This window comes from Paramormyrops kingsleyae, chromosome 11 (assembly GCF_048594095.1).
Source record: "Paramormyrops kingsleyae isolate MSU_618 chromosome 11, PKINGS_0.4, whole genome shotgun sequence".
NCBI lineage: Eukaryota > Metazoa > Chordata > Actinopteri > Osteoglossiformes > Mormyridae > Paramormyrops > Paramormyrops kingsleyae.
In genome coordinates, this window is record NC_132807.1 from 28997558 (window position 1) to 29017088 (window position 19531).

Below are 19531 nucleotides of genomic sequence, written 5' to 3' on the forward strand. Positions count from 1 at the left end.
GGAAACCCACAAAACAGGAGGTGATCATGTAAACTCCACAAATACAGATTGAAACCTCAAACCCTGGAAGTGTGAGCTAGATGTGGACCACCCACTGAGTGACCCCAGAAAATTCATACTTATCGAATATTTACAACTTAAAAATGCTTAACAGGTATAAGAAAATGGACATCGCACATGTACAAAATAATAAAAAGTGTTCAATTGTTTTGAAAAAAATAAAAAATAATTTAATGTACAGGAACAATAAAACCCTATATTTAATCACTCCGGCGTCTGAAAATCATATAATAATTGTATAATAATAATTATTGAAATTTAAAAAACAAACAAAATAGCCCTGCGCCACGTTTATGAGATTCCCTGTATCTTTGCGGTGTTTTCAGTAAGATTTAAAAAGCAGCCAGCAGTACCCTGAGAAGGGGAGCGTGAAAAATGCCGGAAGTGACGCTAGGGCGGGGGTGGGCTAAGGTCACGCCCACTCGAGCCTGTTGGATATATATACAGCGCTTTCATCGGCAGTGTCGCCTAGGGATTCCTGCTTAAGGTTAAAGAGCTGTGTCCTGGTGTCGGATCGTCCGCTATGGGCAAGATAGAGTGGGCTATGTGGGCCAATGAGCAGGCTCTGGCCTCCGGACTCAGTAAGTAAAAACGCTATTTTATCCACCAGTTTACTTGCTTTAAAAATGTAAACTTTTACAACTTTAATATATTGCAGTCGATCTACCTCATTTGTGGATAAATGCGGTATTTATAGATAGTTTATTTTGTTACATCGACCTAGATAGAAAATGGATTTTTTGCTCTTTTAGTTTAATTTTTCTCTTTCATGATTTCGAAATATGTTTTACAAAAGAATCCAAAGACAGTATCACATTAATATGAATGTATAAAGCATCGAAACACTTCTTTATGTTTACTTTTCATTTTCTTTTTGGACAGGAAAATGTCTTAATTCGTGTTTTACTTGAAACTATAACCCCATCGGTCTCTTTTCTTCTCCACTTCCCTCTTTCAGTTCTCCTTACCGGCGGCATCGTAGGGGTTGCCGGCCAGTTCAGGAACTGGCAGTTTGCGGCTTACGGAATGTATCCTTTCATGTGCACCAAAATAATCAGCGATCACTCAAATAATATATATGTATATATGTAAGTCGATAACGGGATTTTAAAATACACAATAGTAATGATTAGTAAGAAACTTAATTATTATTAAAAATAAAATAACACACGAAGATATATCTGCTGTAGACTTTATGTAGCCTATAAGTCGTTGGTTGATTAAAAAAACTTTATTTTAACGTTCGCTTTTGTCTAATGCAATGCACAAGTGAGGCAAATAGCACATATTTATGCAGCCCTCCAAATGTTGACAAACTTTCGGAAGCTGTTTCCTTGTACTTTTTTACCTTTTAGTGAGCGCAGATCATAAAGGGGGCTGTCTGGGCTGCCATTTGTGGCTTGTTTTGACTAATCCTGTGAGAATTCCTCTTCCCATTATGTGAAGAATATCTGTTCCATTAGCATTCAGACACATACTGATTATAGGGAGTCATAGTGAACTGGCCCTTTTCTGCTCGTAAAGGTTCGCGGAGTTTAGTGTGTTTGCAGCAGATGGGGAGAGCATATCAGTCTGTGGAGCGAAGGGTTTGGCTCACGAGGGCCCTGGGGGCATGTGTGAAGCTGGGAAAGGGCCACACAGTCCGGGCTGAGACTTTAACCCCAATCGCAGTGCTGCAGGGATATTCATCTGCCTACTGGAATATCCGCGGGGCTGCAAGGCCAAAGGCAACGGAGTGCAGCGCCCGTGAGTACCGCGCTGTTCGGCTGCTCCGATGGTTGTTAAAATGAGTGCACCGAAATACCAATGAATGTAAAGAGTGTTGTGATAAGATCGCCTTTCTACTGTTGGCTCACTCTCAGGAATTTACTACGCATACTCTGCCACAAATCTCTGCTTCAGTTCTACGTATTTCCAAACTTTTTGGTAAATATTTTAAAATGTGTCCGTAGTAATTAGTGTGTACAAATAAAATATCAGCTTTTCCTTGATGGTACGAGATTATGTTCAGGTTTTAACCCTCTTTTGGATCTTTTAATATAAATGTTATTTATGGTGCTGGTAATACCACATATTTATTTTGGCTTAGAATTGTATAAGTATTGTATACTAAGCACATTAGAATGGTCTTTACTGCTTGTTGAAAAATCACCTTTTTTAATCGCACTGATTTATATCACACTGATTTTATGTGTCTGTACTTGAGTACTATGAAGACTAACATCGATAATTTAGTGAATTTGAATTAAAGTTGATTGGATTTTTTTTAAATGTTCATTTTAACCCCCTTATCTCCATGTGCTGAGATTAATATATGGTGTCAGTATCAGCCAGAACAGACGTGGCATAATTGTGAGTGTTTTGCTTAGGGGTCAGTACTGCCTGACAGTTTGTGTGAAGGCCTTTGGTCCACTGACAAGAAACTACTACATCAGGGCGCTGCTACATGCTGCGTAAGTCTGTCATGGTGGCTTAATTCTATTCATTGTACTCTTGAACTTCCTTATTCTTATGCTCCTGGTTTAAAATACTCTTGTGTCACAAAGCTCGTGCTCTTTTGTCTTGGAAATTTTCATCAGGAACTGCTTATCTTGAAGTGCACATTGCGGAAATGGCATTTGTAATAAAGCCTGGATCTACAGTCCATGTACCTGTTGTGGTTCACTCATTTCTCCTCATTTACTTCCTTGTCCACACCCATTCTCATAAATTAGGTTTGTTTTGTTTTGAGGCACAGCATCACCACTCTGCCCTGAGAAGGCGTCGACTTCACATTTGACGTCGTCTCCACAACTCTTCATAGAGCTAATGTTTTTCTAGTTTAGTTGTTTTTCGGCAGTGTGCAACTGAGCATTGAACCTAAAGAGAGAACATCGTAAAACTTCCTTTGTAAAGCTCTGTCAGTTCTTTATAAATCCAGTGTAGATTCCTTCAGTTCGAAGCAAATTGTGAAATTTGAAATGATTCCTGTGGACGTTGTTTCTGCCCACAGACTCTGTGTTCCAGGCGCTTTCATTCTCTGCACTGTTCTGGGCTGTGTCTGCCTAGCCATTGCCAGCATCATCTACCTCTTGGTGAGTGCTCCTGTCCCCCCCGCCATTGCCCTCAAACCGCAGTGTCAGGCCCTTCTAACCGTGGCATGTCATGTCCAATTCAAAGCCTAAAAATATTTGTTCCATATCTTAAAAAAATTATGATGATAAAATGTTTCCTTTCACATGATGTAAGTCTTTGTGTGAAGACCATCTTTTCTCTCTAGTGTATCTACTTTAGCTATGAACAGCACCTACAAAAAATACAATGCTGAGTTACTGATGTGATCACTATAGTAATTGATGTGGGAGGCAGTCGCATATTTAAGCATAAGTCCCCATTATTCACCAGGCTGCTGTCCGTGGTGAGCAGTGGTTACCCATCCTTCCACGGGCAGAACCCCGGGAAAAACCAGGGGAAAGTATCAAGGAGCCCCCCCAGAACCCACCTCCTCGTCCGCCAGCAGAGATGCGCAGGAAGCGTGCGGAGGACATGGAGGGCGCCGCATACACCAACCCTATGCCAGTCATGTCCAATGAGTACTGAGTGCCCAATGAGTACTGAGTGCCCAATGAGTACTGAGTGCCCCTCCCCCATGTCAGATCAAGGAAGTACTGTTGCTTTGTGTCTGCTGCAAATGCTTTTTTTTCATTCCGTGTTTCATTCTACTTCTGTTACAATTTGATTCCCAAACACATCAGGAGTATCCAGCTGAGAATTTTGTGATAGAGGTGTTTTTTTGAATACTTAATAGCTAGGTACTTCATCCTGGAAGGACCTGTGTGATCAACAGTCCTGGGTCCCTGTAGGGTACCAGGGGACCCCAGAATGGCCCACCCAGTCACGAGTTTGGCTGATAATTGTAGAAAGGAACAAGGAAGGCCTGCCCAATATCAGACATGGAGTTGGGCTCAGAAGTCATCCTGTTCTTGGTTATATTAAGTTTTATATAAATGTGCAAAGAACACAATATAATAAATAAGTATTAATGACTGCAACAGTTACTATATAAAACTTTCGTATATAAATGTTTATTCTGTGAAGGTTTATTTTTCTGTTTTTATATTGTGAAATAAAGAATACACTATAACTAAAGCTTGCCTTTACGGTCTGTTTCTTTGTCAAGTCTAAGTACGGGAAACGGTCTTTTCTCTTAAGAAACGCTTGGTTTGCCTTTCACAAGGTGATCGCTACAGCTCGCCGCGCGACTCTACTTCAACGCAGTTGCAACACCAGGGAAATTTCTCTTCCCCCTGCGCCTTCTCGTTGCACACAGATGTTTGTTTATAGTATGTAGAAAGTCATGTGGCTCCAATTAGTCTGCTTTTTGTTGTTTAAATCAGGTGCACGTTTTAACTAAGAATACTGTACCAGATTAAGCTCTAAAACCTTAAACCGTTTCTGTTGTACAGGTTATATCAACCATCGGGCCATAACTGAAAAACAATCATACCACCTTACTTCTATTTTTAAACTTGACCTTTGGTAGGTGTTTTGAAATTTCCCGGTTTATTTGTTACTACTAGATAACCATATTAATTTAAAACATTACTTTAAGAACACAGTAAAGTTTCCCGGATGACGTGTCGAATGTAAATAAACTTAAATCCCTATCTGCTTCCTCGAACGATTCTTGAAACGATTGAATAATGAGATGTCCGAAATACAGAATAAATTTAGTCTATGTTAAATGTCTTCACTTTTGTAACATCAACACTTTAAATATTAACTGTATTAATACATACTATTGTAAAAATCTCACCAGAAAGATAATTAAGACACAAAATTAAAATGAGTGTTGCTGTTTTAGAATAAAACCTGCAGCATCGCCGTGTGGTAGACTGCGCATACTACAGGATATAAATAAGGAGAAGCGACAACACACAAAACATTGTCTGACACTCAATGCGATCCGTATGGATGTGAGGTCACTTCCTTGCGACCTGTCGTCACTTCCTCCAAAGCACCCAATGAGATACTTTTTAGCGTACCCTACTGTGTTATGATTGTAGGTACTGCAGAACACCACCTTGTCAATATCGTCTTGAGCACACTACTACCTGCTTTCTTCTGTGACGATGTCCAGTCGTGCTCTTCGGAGGCTGCGAGGAAAACAGCGGGGTCAAGAGGCTATAGATCCATGCGATCTGCGTATTGAGGACGGGGCTGAAACTCTGGAGTTAGGGGAGCAGGAAGAGGCATTGGAAGAAGGTGTTCTACAGACGGCAAAGAATAGCAGTAGGAAATCTAAGAAAAACAAAGCACAGAAAAATCTAATCAACATATACGAACTGGTAAAGTAATTATCTAACTTGAGAAAGAGTTGTCATATTGACTATATTTGGTCTGCGTACAGGGCCTTTGATCGCTACTTGGTTGTCACGTGACACTAACTAAACGGCAAGATACTGAACTTAAGCTCAGTCGCTTGGTTGTCTTGATATATGGTAACATGTTGTAATCTAACTGCGCCTAATTTTCAGATATGCGACGCAGAGAACGACACGGAGAAATGTCTGACAGATGAAGAAACTGGTGCCAGGATAGAGGAAAAGAGTGACAGTAGGCACAACGAGAAGGAATGCCCACTAGGGGACACGAGCACGGAAAGGGTAAGGAGACCGTCATAGTGCTGCTTACAGCAAACGAAACACGTTGTTTTTTGTTTTATTCCATTTGTTTTATTTCTCGTTTCTAAACAATTTCCGATGAATTTCATTTAGTTTTAAGTTTGGTTTAACTGTTTACTTAATTTTTGTATTATCATGGGGTTATTATTTCTATCCTGTGACGTCTTCTTACAGTTTATTCGCTTTGATCGACAGGCAAACACTACTGAAAAGGCATGCAAGAAGAAGAAGAAAAAGAAGAAGAAAAAAGCAGCCACAGTAGAAGACACACAGGTTAATCCATATTTCCCAGGGCTCATTCCAAATATAGACTATCCTCAGGCTGCTGTCTGGCCACTGACGTATGACTCGGCTCTCGAATGAAAGCAGCTTTCAGTATTTGGTGGAAGCAGGCTGTTATTGCATTTAATGATGTGTGACTTGTCAATAATGGGCGATATAGGTATGAAGAACTTGCGAATTTGAGTTTGCCTCGATTTTGCTGGCTTTAGCTTAACTGTTAAATAATTATGCATATATTACTGGATAATGATAACAGAGTTTGTAAAGCAGTCTGTGCAGTAATCACTTAATATTCTGTTAAAACGTCGATAGCAAGAGATTCTTTGCTTTGACACTATATAAAGATTTAAATTACATGGTGCTGAATTAAGGTATGACTTTCAACAAGGGTCTGTATCTTGTTAAAAGGTGCATAACTTGGACCACTGTTTTTAACAGTCTTCAGTAAGAATTCACTGTCACCTGTTCACAGCAAGAAGAGGTACCCAGGGATGATCTGGATGCCTTGCTGGAGACTATTGATAGCACCAATGGTCTCTCCCATCATACTGGGACGTGTGGAAACTCAGACAGCCGGCCTGTGTTATATGTGGAGCACAGGTCTGTGAGTTTGAGTAGCTTTGCATTTGTTCTCAGATGAAATAAAATAAGGGGCTTGGGGTCAGCCATTGATCCAAAGCCATGGGAATTTCTCAGATTTACATTCACATGGTTAAAACTGGAGAAAGTATAACAGTAATGCGTTGAATGATATGCTGCCTTTTTGTGTTTAATGGTGGGGCCTCTTTAGCTGACCTAAAGTGAGTGGCTCTGCAGATTAGGAATCTGTGCTAATGATCAGAAGGTTGTTGGGTCAAAACCCTTGCTTGGCAGAGTGATTTCAGTGTTGGCCTCTTCAGCAAGGCCCTTAACCCAAAATGCTGATGCTGAGTGACCCTGCTCTCTAATCTTGACTTGAATGTTGCCTTGAACAGAAGCATTTGCAAAATTAATGTAACACTCTGGCATGTCTGGACTCATGAAACTGCTTATTTTGTTGACAGTGTACCTGAAGTGTCCCTTCATTGACATTGTAGCTTATATATTTTACGTCTGTGGTGTAAGCTGCTCTATTGAAATGCCCCTTCACATTCCCTCCCCTCTTCAAAACCAGGAATCTGAATCCAGAAACGGAATTGAAAAGATATTTTGGTGCTCGTGCAGTACTGGGGGACCAAAGGTAGGATCAACCACTGGTTTATACTGAGTATGATTATAGTCAGTCCCTGTCTACAGTAGTACCTGAGATTGACCAGCTAAGATGTCAGGACCCTCTGCATTCTACTTCCCCTCTTTAGGCCGAGGGCAAGACAGAGACAGTTCCACCGCAGCACGTGGATAACAGTCGCCAAAGACACTTGGCCTCGCTTCAGCAGACCAGGTGAGCAGCACAGAACCTCTGGCCGATCCGGCTCTGTTGCAAGGTCTCTTAGATGCCTCCTGCTGACATTCTCCAAAAATCTACAAGTATTGAATATTGTGGTTGCTTTTTAACACCCGAATGTTCGATCTGAATGTTTCCTCAACCCCTTATCCTAGTCAGGATTATGGGGGATCTGAAGTCTATCCCGGGAAGCTCAGGGAAAAATGCTGGAATGCACCTTGGATGGGATGCCAGTCCATCACAGGGCACAGGGCAGGGGACACCTTGGATGGGATGCCAGTCCATCACAGGGCACAGGGCAGGGGACACCTTGAATGGGATGCCAGTCCATCACAGGGCACAGGGCAGGGGACACCTTGGACGGGATGCCAGTCCATCACAGGGCACAGGGCAGGGGACACCCTGGATGGGATGCCAGTCCATCACAGGGCACAGGGCAGGGGACACCCTGGATGGGATGCCAGTCCATCACAGGGCACAGGGCAGGGGACACCCTGGATGGGATGCCAGTCCATCACAGGGCACAGGGCAGGGGACACCCTGGATGGGATGCCAGTCCATCACAGGACACAGGGCAGGGGACACCCTGGACGGGATGCCAGTCCATCAAAGGGCACAGGGCAGGGGACACCCTGGATGGGATGCCAGTCCATCACAGGGCACAGGGCAGGGGACACCCTGGATGGGATGCCAGTCCATCACAGGACACAGGGCAGGGGACACCCTGGATGGGATGCCAGTCCATCACAGGGCACAGGGCAGGGGACACCCTGGATGGGATGCCAGTCCATCACAGGACACATACATGCACATATTCTCCAAGTGGCCTGTTGAGAGTTCTGTGCTTGCCAGTCCTGTTTCTCTGCATACGTCTTAAAGGGCAGATCTAAAGGCCCAGCTCAGTGGTAGCTTTGATCCGAAATCCCTGACATCTACAAATTGTTGTGAAGCGCGCAGCATCAAAGGCGCTATTCAGGCTGGCTGCAGAAGCCCCTGCTGGGGGATCCTTTGGGATGTTCCTCTGGGGCCAAGGTGACCTTGAGGAAGTGCATGGTTTTGTAAGTGAGAAGTGAAGAAGCATGTGACTTGTTAGGCATCAGTTGATTTCTTTGAGGTTCGTAGCAGGTCATATAGATGTTTCATCTTTTTTTTTTTTTATTTATTCATGCTGCGTTTAACCTTTACACAGCCAAGGCTTTGTGTACTTTGGTGTACTTGTGTGGCTGCGTCTTATTTTGGCTTTGGTGTACTTAGTGTGGCTGTTGTCCTTAGGGATCTCCATGACTCTTCTGGAGTCAAGGGATGGCTTGCAGCACTTTGCCTTTGTGCACAACCGAGACTACCAGCAAGTCCAATTCAAGTTCTTGGATGCGGTCGAGTCCATGGACCCTAACAACATTGTGGTGGGTGTGGCTAATACTGGGAGGGTGTGGCTAATACTGGGAGGGTGTGGCTAATACGTGGGAGGGTGTGGCTTGCATGGGGTGGGTCAACTGTGGAGGTGGCTGGTTCTTGGGGGGTGTTGGGGGAGGGGTTATGGTTTGGCCACAGTCTTAGTGCTCTGTGTGTGTTGCTCCTTCTCAGGCTCTCCTGCAGGTTAACCCCTACCACGTGGACTCCCTGCTGCAGCTCTCTGATGTTTGCCGCATTCAGGAGGACCAGGAGATGGCCAGGGACCTAGTCGGTGAGTGGACCCTTGGCTGCCTTAGCTGCCTTAGCTGCATACTTCTGGCTGTGAGACATTAGAAGCTAAACATGGGCACATATCCAGAACCAAATCCCAGACTAGATGTTAACCTTAGTTGGTGTTACTCACTACAGAGCCTCTCATAAGAGCAAATTCAGTCGTTGTAAGGGCTGCAAAGACCGACCTATTTCCCACAGCTCTCTAATGCCTAATTAAAGCTTTCACCTTGCATGGAAGCATTGAACTGCGTAACACCTAACATACGGGAAATGATTCACATAACAAAGCAGGGGAGGAGAGACCATTATTCCAGTTGTTAATCACTGGATTTAATTAATGAAATGTGGGAATCCCAAGTTCTTCCAAATCTGGAGCTGGCTCACTTAAGCCTTGCAGTCTTTCTGCAGTAAACCTAAAATGTTTTGTGCTAAATGGGTCTTCCTGTGTGGTTGCAGTTACTAAATGGAATGAAGTCAAACTGCACACCAGGCCATCATGTCCACTGCAGCTTGTTATGTAGCTGAAAGAGCCAAGCTTGAGGGCAGAGTGTCGGTAAAATAATACTGTAATTCACAGTAGCTTGAATTTACTTCACAACTCTGGGCTTCACAACTTTCTTGGGTGAATTCCCCAAACACCTCATTAATACAATTAAGCCTGGGCATTTAATGTCTGACCCCAACGTCACTGTGCATTCAGCATCTGCCGAAATCCCTTTGATTTGGCAAATTATGCGCAGACAGATTTTCTCTGGATACTGGTATCTTGCTCTGTGACTAAATGGATTAGTACAAACCAATGCATGAAAAAAGATAATGAGGTTTACAGATAGTAAAGTTAATCACCGTTCAAGCATCTGGAAAAGGTAACTATTGTGATGAATTGTTTTCGTTCTTAAAATGTTGGTTTGAGAGGTAGTGTCACATTTTGCCCTTAAATGTAGTGATGAGCACCTCTATGGTGAAGGGCTTTTAACACAAATACAGCTCCCTAATGTACTGTAATACCGTTCTGGTTTTGGAAAAGTTGCAATAAGAAGTTATTTATTTTTACTGTATATGAACTGTATTTTTATTGTTTATTACAGTTTATTTGCAAAGCATTTAGCCTACCTGACATTTTGGCATCTTCAAAATAAAATATTTCAATAGGTAACTTGAAAAAATATATGTTATATTCAAACCTGAGTCTTGAAACTCAGTGTATCCATTTGCTGGAGCAAATTTGCTGTTTTTTTCTGTGAATGGGTTCATGTTTAAATCTAATGAACAAATTACAAAGAGTCCAATGCTGAAAAGGTCAGTTTGTGGCGGAGTTTATTTTCCAGTTAGACAAGCCTGGTCTTGTGATACTTTTTATCCAGTTATTTATGGCACTTAAGCTGAGACACATTGAAGAGCACGATGGAGGTCTTCCAAGCTCTCCGACCACATTGCACTGCTGGTTCTTCTGCTCATCTGCAAAGTTGGCAGCGGAACAGTTCCGTTGTCACCCACTGAATGCCTGTCAAAGGGACTAAATGATTTTCAGAAGCACTGGATACTGCTTTGCAGTGTAATGTTGGCTAGTGGCTTCAAAAGTTGGTGTCATTAAAATATTTCGGGCCTAAAAACCAAGAAGGGCACTCCAGCTGTACAGTTAAGGTCTGCTGGCCAGTCAGAGATGTGACGTTTGTGATCGCTATATTTCAGAGCGGGCACTCTACAGCTTTGAGTGTGCCTTTCACCCTGTCTTCAGCCTGACGTCAGGAACCAGCAGGTTGGACTACCTGAGGCCTGAGAACAGGTGAGCACTGCCTCGGATACGTGGTAATTCATTGGTGTTGCACTTGACCTGGGTGTCTTCACGGTACCTCTTGGGTGCCTGCTGTTGTGTCTATTTGTATTGCACTCTTAAGATCTTGTGGTGTTTGTTGGATGGTCTTCGAATGTGTCTTGGACGTCCTGTTTCTGATAGACTCATGCAACCCGAATGGCACACGCCTAAACCCAAAATGACCTGCTGTGAGCCTTGTTTCACAAACTTCCAGGAAGGCCTGCTGGATCCCCAGTGTAGGGCTGCCTGCTGGATCCCCAGTGTAGGGCTGCCTGCTGGATCCCCAGTGTAGGGAGGCCTGCTGGATCCCCAGTGTAGGGAGGCCTGCTGGATCCCCAGTGTAGGGAGGCCTGCTGGATCCCCAGTGTAGGGAGGCCTGCTGGATCCCCAGTGTAGGGAGGCCTGCTGGATCCCCAGTGTAGGGAGGCCTGCTGCTCAGTGGGTGTCTGCGGCCATGTATGGGACGATGTCGTCATCTTTATGCCTTGTGGATTCTATAGGGCTTTTTATCTGGCCTTGTACAAACACATGATGTTTCTGGAGAAGAGAGGATGCCCCAGGACTGCGCTGGAATACTGCAAGCTGATTCTGAGGTATGGGGTGTGGGGGGGGGGGCGACGAGTCATGGGACACGGGGCCAGATGAGGGGCCACCTTCTTCTGCTTTGACAGTGATGCACATTTCAAACATCAGTGTTCAATGATCTACACTGTCTTTGTCTGCACCCCTTCCCACCCAGCCTGGACTCGGAGAACGACCCGCTCTGCATGCTGCTGCTGGTGGACTTCCTGTCCCTGCGCTCTCGGGAGCACGCCTTCCTCATCCGGCTGTTCGAGGAATGGGAGGTGAGAGGCCGATGGGGGAGGGCAGCGAGCAGGGGCGCCGCTAGACACTTCGGGCCCCATAAAAGCATATTGGGCCCCCAATCCAATCATGCTAGTCCAGTTATATTCAAATAACACTGGCCCTTAGAATAGGTTTGGAGTTGATTTGGATCCTGCCAGTGTCATAACCAAATAGGAATGGCATGCAAGGCTATTGTTGTGATGCCCTACAACAGTGCATTATGGGTATTTTTGTGACGTTCATCCAGGGCCACCGCAACCTGTCCCAGCTGCCCAACTTCACTTTCTCAGTGGCCCTGGCCTACTACCAGCAGAGCCTGCAGGATGACCTGGCTTTGGAGGAGGCCACTGGCATGAAGCAGAAGGCTGACCAGCTGCTGCAGGACGCCCTCATTATGTTCCCTGGGGGTGAGTTCACATGTCGTGCCTGCCACCACCGGGGGGCGCCCTCTGGCTTTCAGTGTTGATCAGCTGACAGCGCTTACGCTGCCTTCTGTCTCTGGTAGACTTGTCTTGTTTTCCCAGTCTCTACACCACTGTTCTGGTCTCTTTCTCGGTCTGTTTAGGAGGCTGGTAGGGTGGTATTATCATACCTTAAATCTCTCTTGCAGTGAACCAGAGCAAAGCGGTACGGTAATGTGACTGTAACTCACCCGTGTCAGTTTAATATCCCATAATCTCATGATACGCTGATTCATTAGGCCTTTATGTGTGGCTGAGTGTTCGAACCTGAAAGCAAACGAGATACCTATGGTTGTGGGGTTGTAGTCCAGTCCTGGTCTTTGGGGAGCCCTTGGCTCGCCGTTCAGTGTTCCAGCGGACCTGTTGTTGACCTGTCAGTTTGAGTCGGCATTTCTGAATATTGTGATTCTGTTTATATACATAAAAGAGAGGAGGGTTGACTTGGGGTGAATTGCATTTGTCTCTCACATTGATTAATTCAGCGATTTCCCTGCTCTTTATGGGCTCAGTTCAGGCCTCTGCTCAGATTACGGAGCATCAGACTGCTGACCCACAATTTCTGATTAGCTTAACCTGTCTGTTGTTCAATCTGCTTGGAATTGTCAAGTCAAGTCAGTATTTACTTTTATAGCACATTTTAAAAACGGCTCCAGCAGACCAAAGTGCTGTACAGTTTGACAAAAGCAAAAACGTATCAAATGGAAAAAAGAAACACATAATACAAAACCAAATCTGATACAGAAATGGATTAAAACACAAAAAAATCAAATATAATAAGTAAATGCACAAGTTGATAATATAGTATAAATTTAACAAAAAAAATAAAACAGATAAGATGTATTATGATCCAGGGTAGGATAATGCATAAAATGTCTTTTAAGCTTAGTTTGAAATTATCTATAGAGGAAGCATACCTGACACACGGGAAGACTTTCAAGGTCTGGTACTGAGCCGGGAAAAGGCATGACCCCCTTTGGTTTATAAATGTGTTCGCGGAGCAAATAGAAGTAACTTGTAAGCTGACCTCAAGGATCTAGGTGAAGAATAAGGTACAAACAGGTCAGAAAAGTAATGCTGTGATCGATCCGTTTTAAGCTTGAGAAACAAATAATAAAATCTTAAAATGAAAGCTGTGACGGACCCAATGAAGGGAGCTCAGGATCTGCTGTCTGTGTTTTCTTACATCCCCATTAAAAGTCTAACTGCTGAATTTTTAACCACTTGTGCTTGTGGCAGAGCTGCTACATTATAAATAAAAGCATGAATATACTCTGGGTGTCTGTGCTGTTCCTCAGTGCTTTGTTTTGACACCCCCCCCCCCCCCCCCCCAAGGGATAGGACGTGTCATGATTATCCTGTCCCCGCTCTGATCTCATCTGACCCCCAGACTTACTCCACGGTTCTCTTTGCCATTCCTTGGCTGTTAGGTTCCCTCAGGGACACTGGCAGTGCAGATGCTCCAGGTCTTTTTATGGCACTGCATCTTGCCCCCCAGCCAGTGAGCTGACTGTACGTGCTTCTCCCCCTCCACAGTGCTGATGCCCCTCCTCGACCTCTGCTCCGTTCAGCCCGACGCCGCTGTGTCTTCCCACGCCTTCTTTGGACCTAAAAGCCAATATAGGTAGAGTAAGATGGGAGGGGGGACTCCCTCGAAGCTTCAGCTCTAACCCTCCAAGTTAACCTGGGCCAGATATTTTTTAATTCCAGCCAGGAAGTGAGGTTTCCTAAACATTATGCTACCATCTTATGCAATGCATGTAACCTAAATAAACTCAGTGAAAAAATCCCATTTACTAATGGTATGCAGAATTGTGCAGCGTTATTCCACTGAGCAGTCCCCAATTGTCCAATAACAACCCCCCGCCATCATCATCCCTTGGACAGGCAGCTGCCTGGCCTCAGTGAGCTGGTGTCCCTGTATGTGGGTCGCTGCCACAGCCTATGGAAGGAAGCCAGTGTCCTGGTCTGGCTGGAGGGCAATGTGCAGGATGTCCTGCAGCGAGTGGACAAGAAAGATCCCCTGGTGGAGGACTGCGAAAACAAGTAGGCCCCCCCGCCCGTACTGCCCATTTCCCGCCTCCGCCCTTCGTATACCAGCGCCCTGTGGATGAAAGAGGCCGTGTTTAAGATGATTATCTTGACATTATTAAGATCATCTGATTCTCAGAACTGCAGGGGTGGTGCGTCTGTTTATAGTGGCTCCTCTGTGTCTCTGGTTACATTTTGGCTGGTAGAGAGGACAGCCCCTCTCAGCATCCCGGTTCATCTTCTCCCCATGTAGACTGTATCACCCCTGTTCGTACAGGAGACCCATTCTTCCCTACAGAGAAGATGGATAGATAGATGGATGGAAGAATTTCTTTCTTTCTTTTATTCATCCATCCATCCATCCATCCATGGAGGGAAAGTTGGGGGAACAGTCTTTGTATAGATGTGGCTCTTTTGCACTTTCCCACCACAGGAACCTTTTTCAGGAACCAGGATCTTCTGTCACATTCCAGCCGCAGGTGGAATATGAATCATAAACGTCTTGCAGGCTGACTGTTTTTTCCTGCGATCGATCCCCCCAATAGCTAAGATAACCAACAGTACGACTTGTTCATCCTCCACTGTTTTGGTGTGGGGGTACAATTTGTATGAAATTATATGTGAAGGTCAACCTACGAGCTTTTTGCTTTTCCCGTGCATATTTAGCATAAAAGTCACAATTCCTGTTGTGCGGAGGGAAAGTGACACACAAGCGGTCAGGAAAAGTTCCAGTAAAGACAGTGATGATGGCTAAAATGAAGCTTTATGAACCATTTGCTGTATTTTCTAACCCCACTAGATGGTGCTCTCTGTTCAAAAAAAGGATTAAGGCAAAGTAAACCAACAGCACCGTCTAATGAGGTCAGAAAATACAGCAAATGGTTCACAAAGTGTCACTTTGGCCAGCACTAGAAGATGGCCCAGGAACAGGAAACCAAGGTCTAGGTTCCTGAACTCTGGTGAGAAAGCGCCTAGTGTTGGACCAAAACAAATCAGTTTTATCTTGCGCAAAATGTTCTGTTTTTCAGAAATAGATTAGAGCACTTGTCCTTAAAATGTCGTCTTTAGTTGATTTTAGATGAGGACTCTCCTCGTTGCATTAGGTCCATCCAGCACATTGTTTGAGGTCCCGAATGTCTTGCTTCTCCAGAGGTGCTTTTCCTCACTCAGTCCCTCTCTTTGTTCCCCGGGCAACCACAGGAGGAAGACAAGGTACCAGAGTACTCCGAGGAGCATACATCGCCACGTCATCCTGTCGGAGATCAAGGGTGCCTTGGCCACGCTGCCTCTGGTGAGATGCAGGGGCGTTGAGGTTTAATGGAGGAGCGTGAGGTCGGGTAGTGCTTCAGGGCACTGGGCTGAGCCGTGGGGTTCAGACGTCTTCGCCATGTGACAGCGGTCTCTATTTGCAGGCACGGTCTCCGCCTTTTCCAACAAGCTGCTGCCATAATGTTCTCATTCACCACAGCAGGCAGAAATAAAAAGCCTTCTGTTAATGTGCTGAAATGAAGAGAGGGGTCACCTTCAGCACCGCTGCCAAAACTCAGCGCTGATTATTTGCTTTTTATTCTGGTTCTTTGTATTGTTCAGGCTGAGTATCTTTATGATGCATATGGCAGTATTCAGTTTGAAGTGGGGATCTGGGTTCTTTGTGATTATTATACATGCGGTAAATATAACTAGCCAAACTGTATTCAAAGGGTCTTGGTCCTTTCACAGTCTCTGATTTGGGCTTCTCTTTTTGGCATTTTCCCCCTTCTAGGAGGTGACCACTCAGCCGCTGATGGGTTTCGACCCCCTGCCCCCCCTGGATTCTGTGGTATCGTACACCAGGCCTGAGAGGTGATGTGTGAGATGTAGTTACTGAATCATTGGATGAGAATTACATGACATGCTAAATATATATATTTTTGTAAATCTCTTCCCTCTGTCTTTAGGCCAAACGTGAGGACTTCTGAGAATTCTTTGTCACTTTTCTTCCGTTCTCTGTTGCCAAATTTCAACCTGCAGGTATGTGGTTTTGCTCACCGGCTTTTGGTCTCGTGTTTATATTCTCACCTCCATGTTTATCACCACTTGCTAACCCTACTGACTTTCGATGGTCCAGCTTGCATCGTTAGTTCGTCGTCGCTCAGTTCCCAGGGTTGTAGACTTGCCGTTGTGTGACACCCATTATGGGATGTGCTGTCCCACTTTGATTTTCCTGTGGGCTTTTCCCCCCCTCGCAGTCGGCAAAGGGAAGGCCCCTCTGGCACTGAGTGGACTGGGAAATCCTTCTCCCCGGCCCAGTGCAGGTGCTGGTGTGTGAGGTGCACTCATGGGGACCTTCCTGATGAGCCCGTCCTCTCAGGAGTCACAAGGGACACATTCCCTGTGGGGCGTCTTTACTTACTTTGCCAAAAGACCATGATGCTGACTTGACCTGTCCTAGCCAGTGGGGTAACACTTGCTCTAAGGAAAGTCTTTGCACAGGAAAGAATGTTAATCCGCCCCCCCCCAATACTGTATTTAGCAGTTGTATAGTTATTATGAGATGAGAGGAGCTTTACTCAATGCAACTCCTATATCTAAAGTCAACTGCTGGGGCAGGACATAGTGGCCAGTAACAGGTGTGGTCACCGAGGATGAAACGGCATCCAGTTCGAGGTCTTTTTTGTAAATCCCAGTTGTTGGCACATCCTGTTCTTTCCTCAGCATGCTCACAGACGCAGCTGGAGAGGGCTGGCTTCTGGGTACAGAGGTCTAGCCTGTGCCAATGTTTTGTAACAGCTGTAGATTATGCAGCATAACCATGAATGTTTGTGTAAATGTTTATTTTGTTCTGCACACGCTATATATAAAATAAGATGTTTACTACAGAAGTTGGCTAAATTCAAAGGGCTGTGGGCTCCCCTTTGAATGCTCAGGATATTGCCAGTGAGCCCTGGCCTTGGCCTTGTCCTCCTTATACGCTGTGCTCCTCAGACCTCGTACCTTACAGACTATACCGATTCCCATGCCGTTTCGGCCATTTCGCTTGTTTTTTTAAGGCGGAAGAGCAAATGATGCTTCTGCAAACCTCTCTACCCAGTCTTACCCGGCTGCTGAAATATGGAACTGGTTTTATTGATGGAAAGTAGTGTTGGGCATTTTTTTTATTATTGTTATGATATGAATTTTCCTTATACCGCGATACCAGTTTAAATAGCCTACACAACGTTTGTAAAGTAGCGCAGCTGGAAACTGTTTTGGGGGGGACCTTTTTCACTGCTGCACCGCTAAAAATGTACCACGGAAGATATAGCTGACGCTGCAGTTGAAAATAATGAGACACTGGGGTTGTCAAAAATCTATTCTCAGATACTAATCGATATTAAGAATTAGTATCTGATTAGATATTCATTTTCACCATTATTGATACCAACAGTGCGGTTTTCGCCTCATTCGCCACACAGCACCACTACAGCGCGTACACGCACGCACACGCACACACGTGGCCCCTCCCCTCCTCCCAATACCCGCTGAACACATTCGCACTGGTTAACACACACGTACCGAGTTGGCCGATCATGGCATATGCTGCAGTTGAAGGCACTTCGCAAGCTGCTTTAATAAAAAAAAAACGGCAAAAGTGCCGTTTGGAAGTATTTTGCAGCCGAGCATGGAAAGCCTAAGGATATTAAGTCAAGTAGCACGTCAAATTTGCCGAAGCATCTTAAAGACCGACATCCCGGTCTGTATGAGATATTTCGCGAGGTCAATAAAGCTCGCGTTCCAAAAACACTGGACTATTAAACACATTAAAAATGTTAACTTGGCTGGTGCACACCTTTATATTAGCCGTTTATCTATAAGCAGTTAGCCAACAAACACGTTAGCCGTATGTTATCATTAAGGTAGTGGATAGGCGCAACGGCTTATAATAAAATAATATAGTTAATGTGGGAACAATACAAAAACGTGTCCTGTAAAATGTGGTAAATGCCCAGTCATACTTTTGAAAGAAATACCGTTGTATACCGTGAAACCAATATAACTTTGAAAAATACCGTGATATAAATTTTTGGTCATACCGCCCAGCTCTAATGGAGAGTTACATACAAAAAGCAGGCGGCATGTAAAGTGAAATCACTTTTGATGTTTAGGAACTTTTGAAAATAGTTTATTCAGACGTACTTCCTTTGGAGTTGGCTTCCATACTTTTCAGTTAAACATTTTAAAGACACGCTTTGACTCTCCATGGATTGCCCTGGAGCCTCTGCTGAAATGTAATTTAATTTATTGTTTGTGATGAAAGAATGGAAAAGATTCTGATAAAAAAAAAACTTTGTATTTCAAGGGTAGCTAGCTGGGCACATTCACATCAATTTCATGCTTTTTTTTTCCCAGATCACTTACAGTAGAGGTAATGATTACCATTTTATGTGCGCTCCCTGGGATTCGAACCCACAACCTTTGCATTGTTAGCACACTGCTTTGCTTGCTCAGCTACAGGAGCTTGATTAGATGTAATGCTTTGATGTCATTCACATATAACTAAACTGAAAGCAGGTTACTTAACCTCAGACTTCGTAGTAGGGCGTGATGCTGAGTGGTGCTGTGGGTGGGGCCAGGTGGCAGACACGCTGGCTAGGGCGGCTTACGTCCCTCATGAGTACTTTCCTGTAGAGAGGCGCAGGACCTGGGGATGAACAGGAGGTGGCCCGGGCAGGCAGAGAGCTCAACCAGGAAGTCAACCGGCTGATGGTGGCCATGAGGGACATGCTAGCCAACATCCAGGTCCTGGATCCCCCACGGGAAGATGAGGCAGAGCCAGAGCGGGATGAAGAGGAGTGGGACTGAGCTGCCGGGGGGGCGGGGGCCGGATGGTGCTCCGGGAAGGACTGCAGGCAACACAAGTTTAGCTGCACCTCTGCCATCAACTTTGTTCTTGAATTTTTAGGGTAAATGGATTCACATCTTATACAGTCATACTACCTGTTCCACAATCTGCTACAACTGTTGTAGGGCTGTATGAATGAGAGAAGTCTTGTTCTATTGTTAGACAACAGATGATGATTGATTATGATGATGATAATGAAACCATTGATCTTTAAGTATCTATAAATTAACATTGTTAATAAAACTTGTGTTGTTTTCAAGTGCCTTCAAAGGGAGCAGTGAAAAATGAAGCCCACAATCTGATACTGTACTGAAAATACCTACCCCCCATTAAAATTTTGATCGTTATATTAACGGTAGTAATGCTTTGAGCTCATTTTGTGCATAAATAATGGACCTTTATGCC

General features: G+C 44.6%; 2 protein-coding genes across 2 annotated transcripts; both read left to right on the forward strand.

Annotated features, from left to right (window-relative positions):
• The first annotated feature begins 496 nt into the window (after nucleotides 1–496).
• On the forward strand, nucleotides 497–4188 carry cyba (cytochrome b-245, alpha polypeptide). The gene is made up of 6 exons (XM_023845584.2): nucleotides 497–641; nucleotides 1019–1088; nucleotides 1732–1806; nucleotides 2430–2513; nucleotides 3053–3134; nucleotides 3445–4188. The coding sequence occupies exons 1-6, from the start codon at nucleotides 584–586 to the stop codon at nucleotides 3637–3639; spliced, it is 564 nt and encodes a 187-aa protein (XP_023701352.2). The 5' UTR covers nucleotides 497–583; the 3' UTR covers nucleotides 3640–4188.
• Nucleotides 4189–5024: 836 nt separating this feature from the next.
• On the forward strand, nucleotides 5025–19484 carry tcf25 (TCF25 ribosome quality control complex subunit). The gene is made up of 18 exons (XM_023790365.2): nucleotides 5025–5387; nucleotides 5577–5705; nucleotides 5919–5996; nucleotides 6478–6605; nucleotides 7159–7224; nucleotides 7343–7425; nucleotides 8701–8831; nucleotides 9013–9112; nucleotides 10807–10900; nucleotides 11431–11523; nucleotides 11670–11775; nucleotides 12024–12183; nucleotides 13771–13858; nucleotides 14122–14280; nucleotides 15466–15556; nucleotides 16028–16107; nucleotides 16203–16275; nucleotides 18913–19484. The coding sequence occupies exons 1-18, from the start codon at nucleotides 5172–5174 to the stop codon at nucleotides 19084–19086; spliced, it is 2049 nt and encodes a 682-aa protein (XP_023646133.2). The 5' UTR covers nucleotides 5025–5171; the 3' UTR covers nucleotides 19087–19484.
• The last annotated feature ends 47 nt before the right edge of the window (nucleotides 19485–19531 follow it).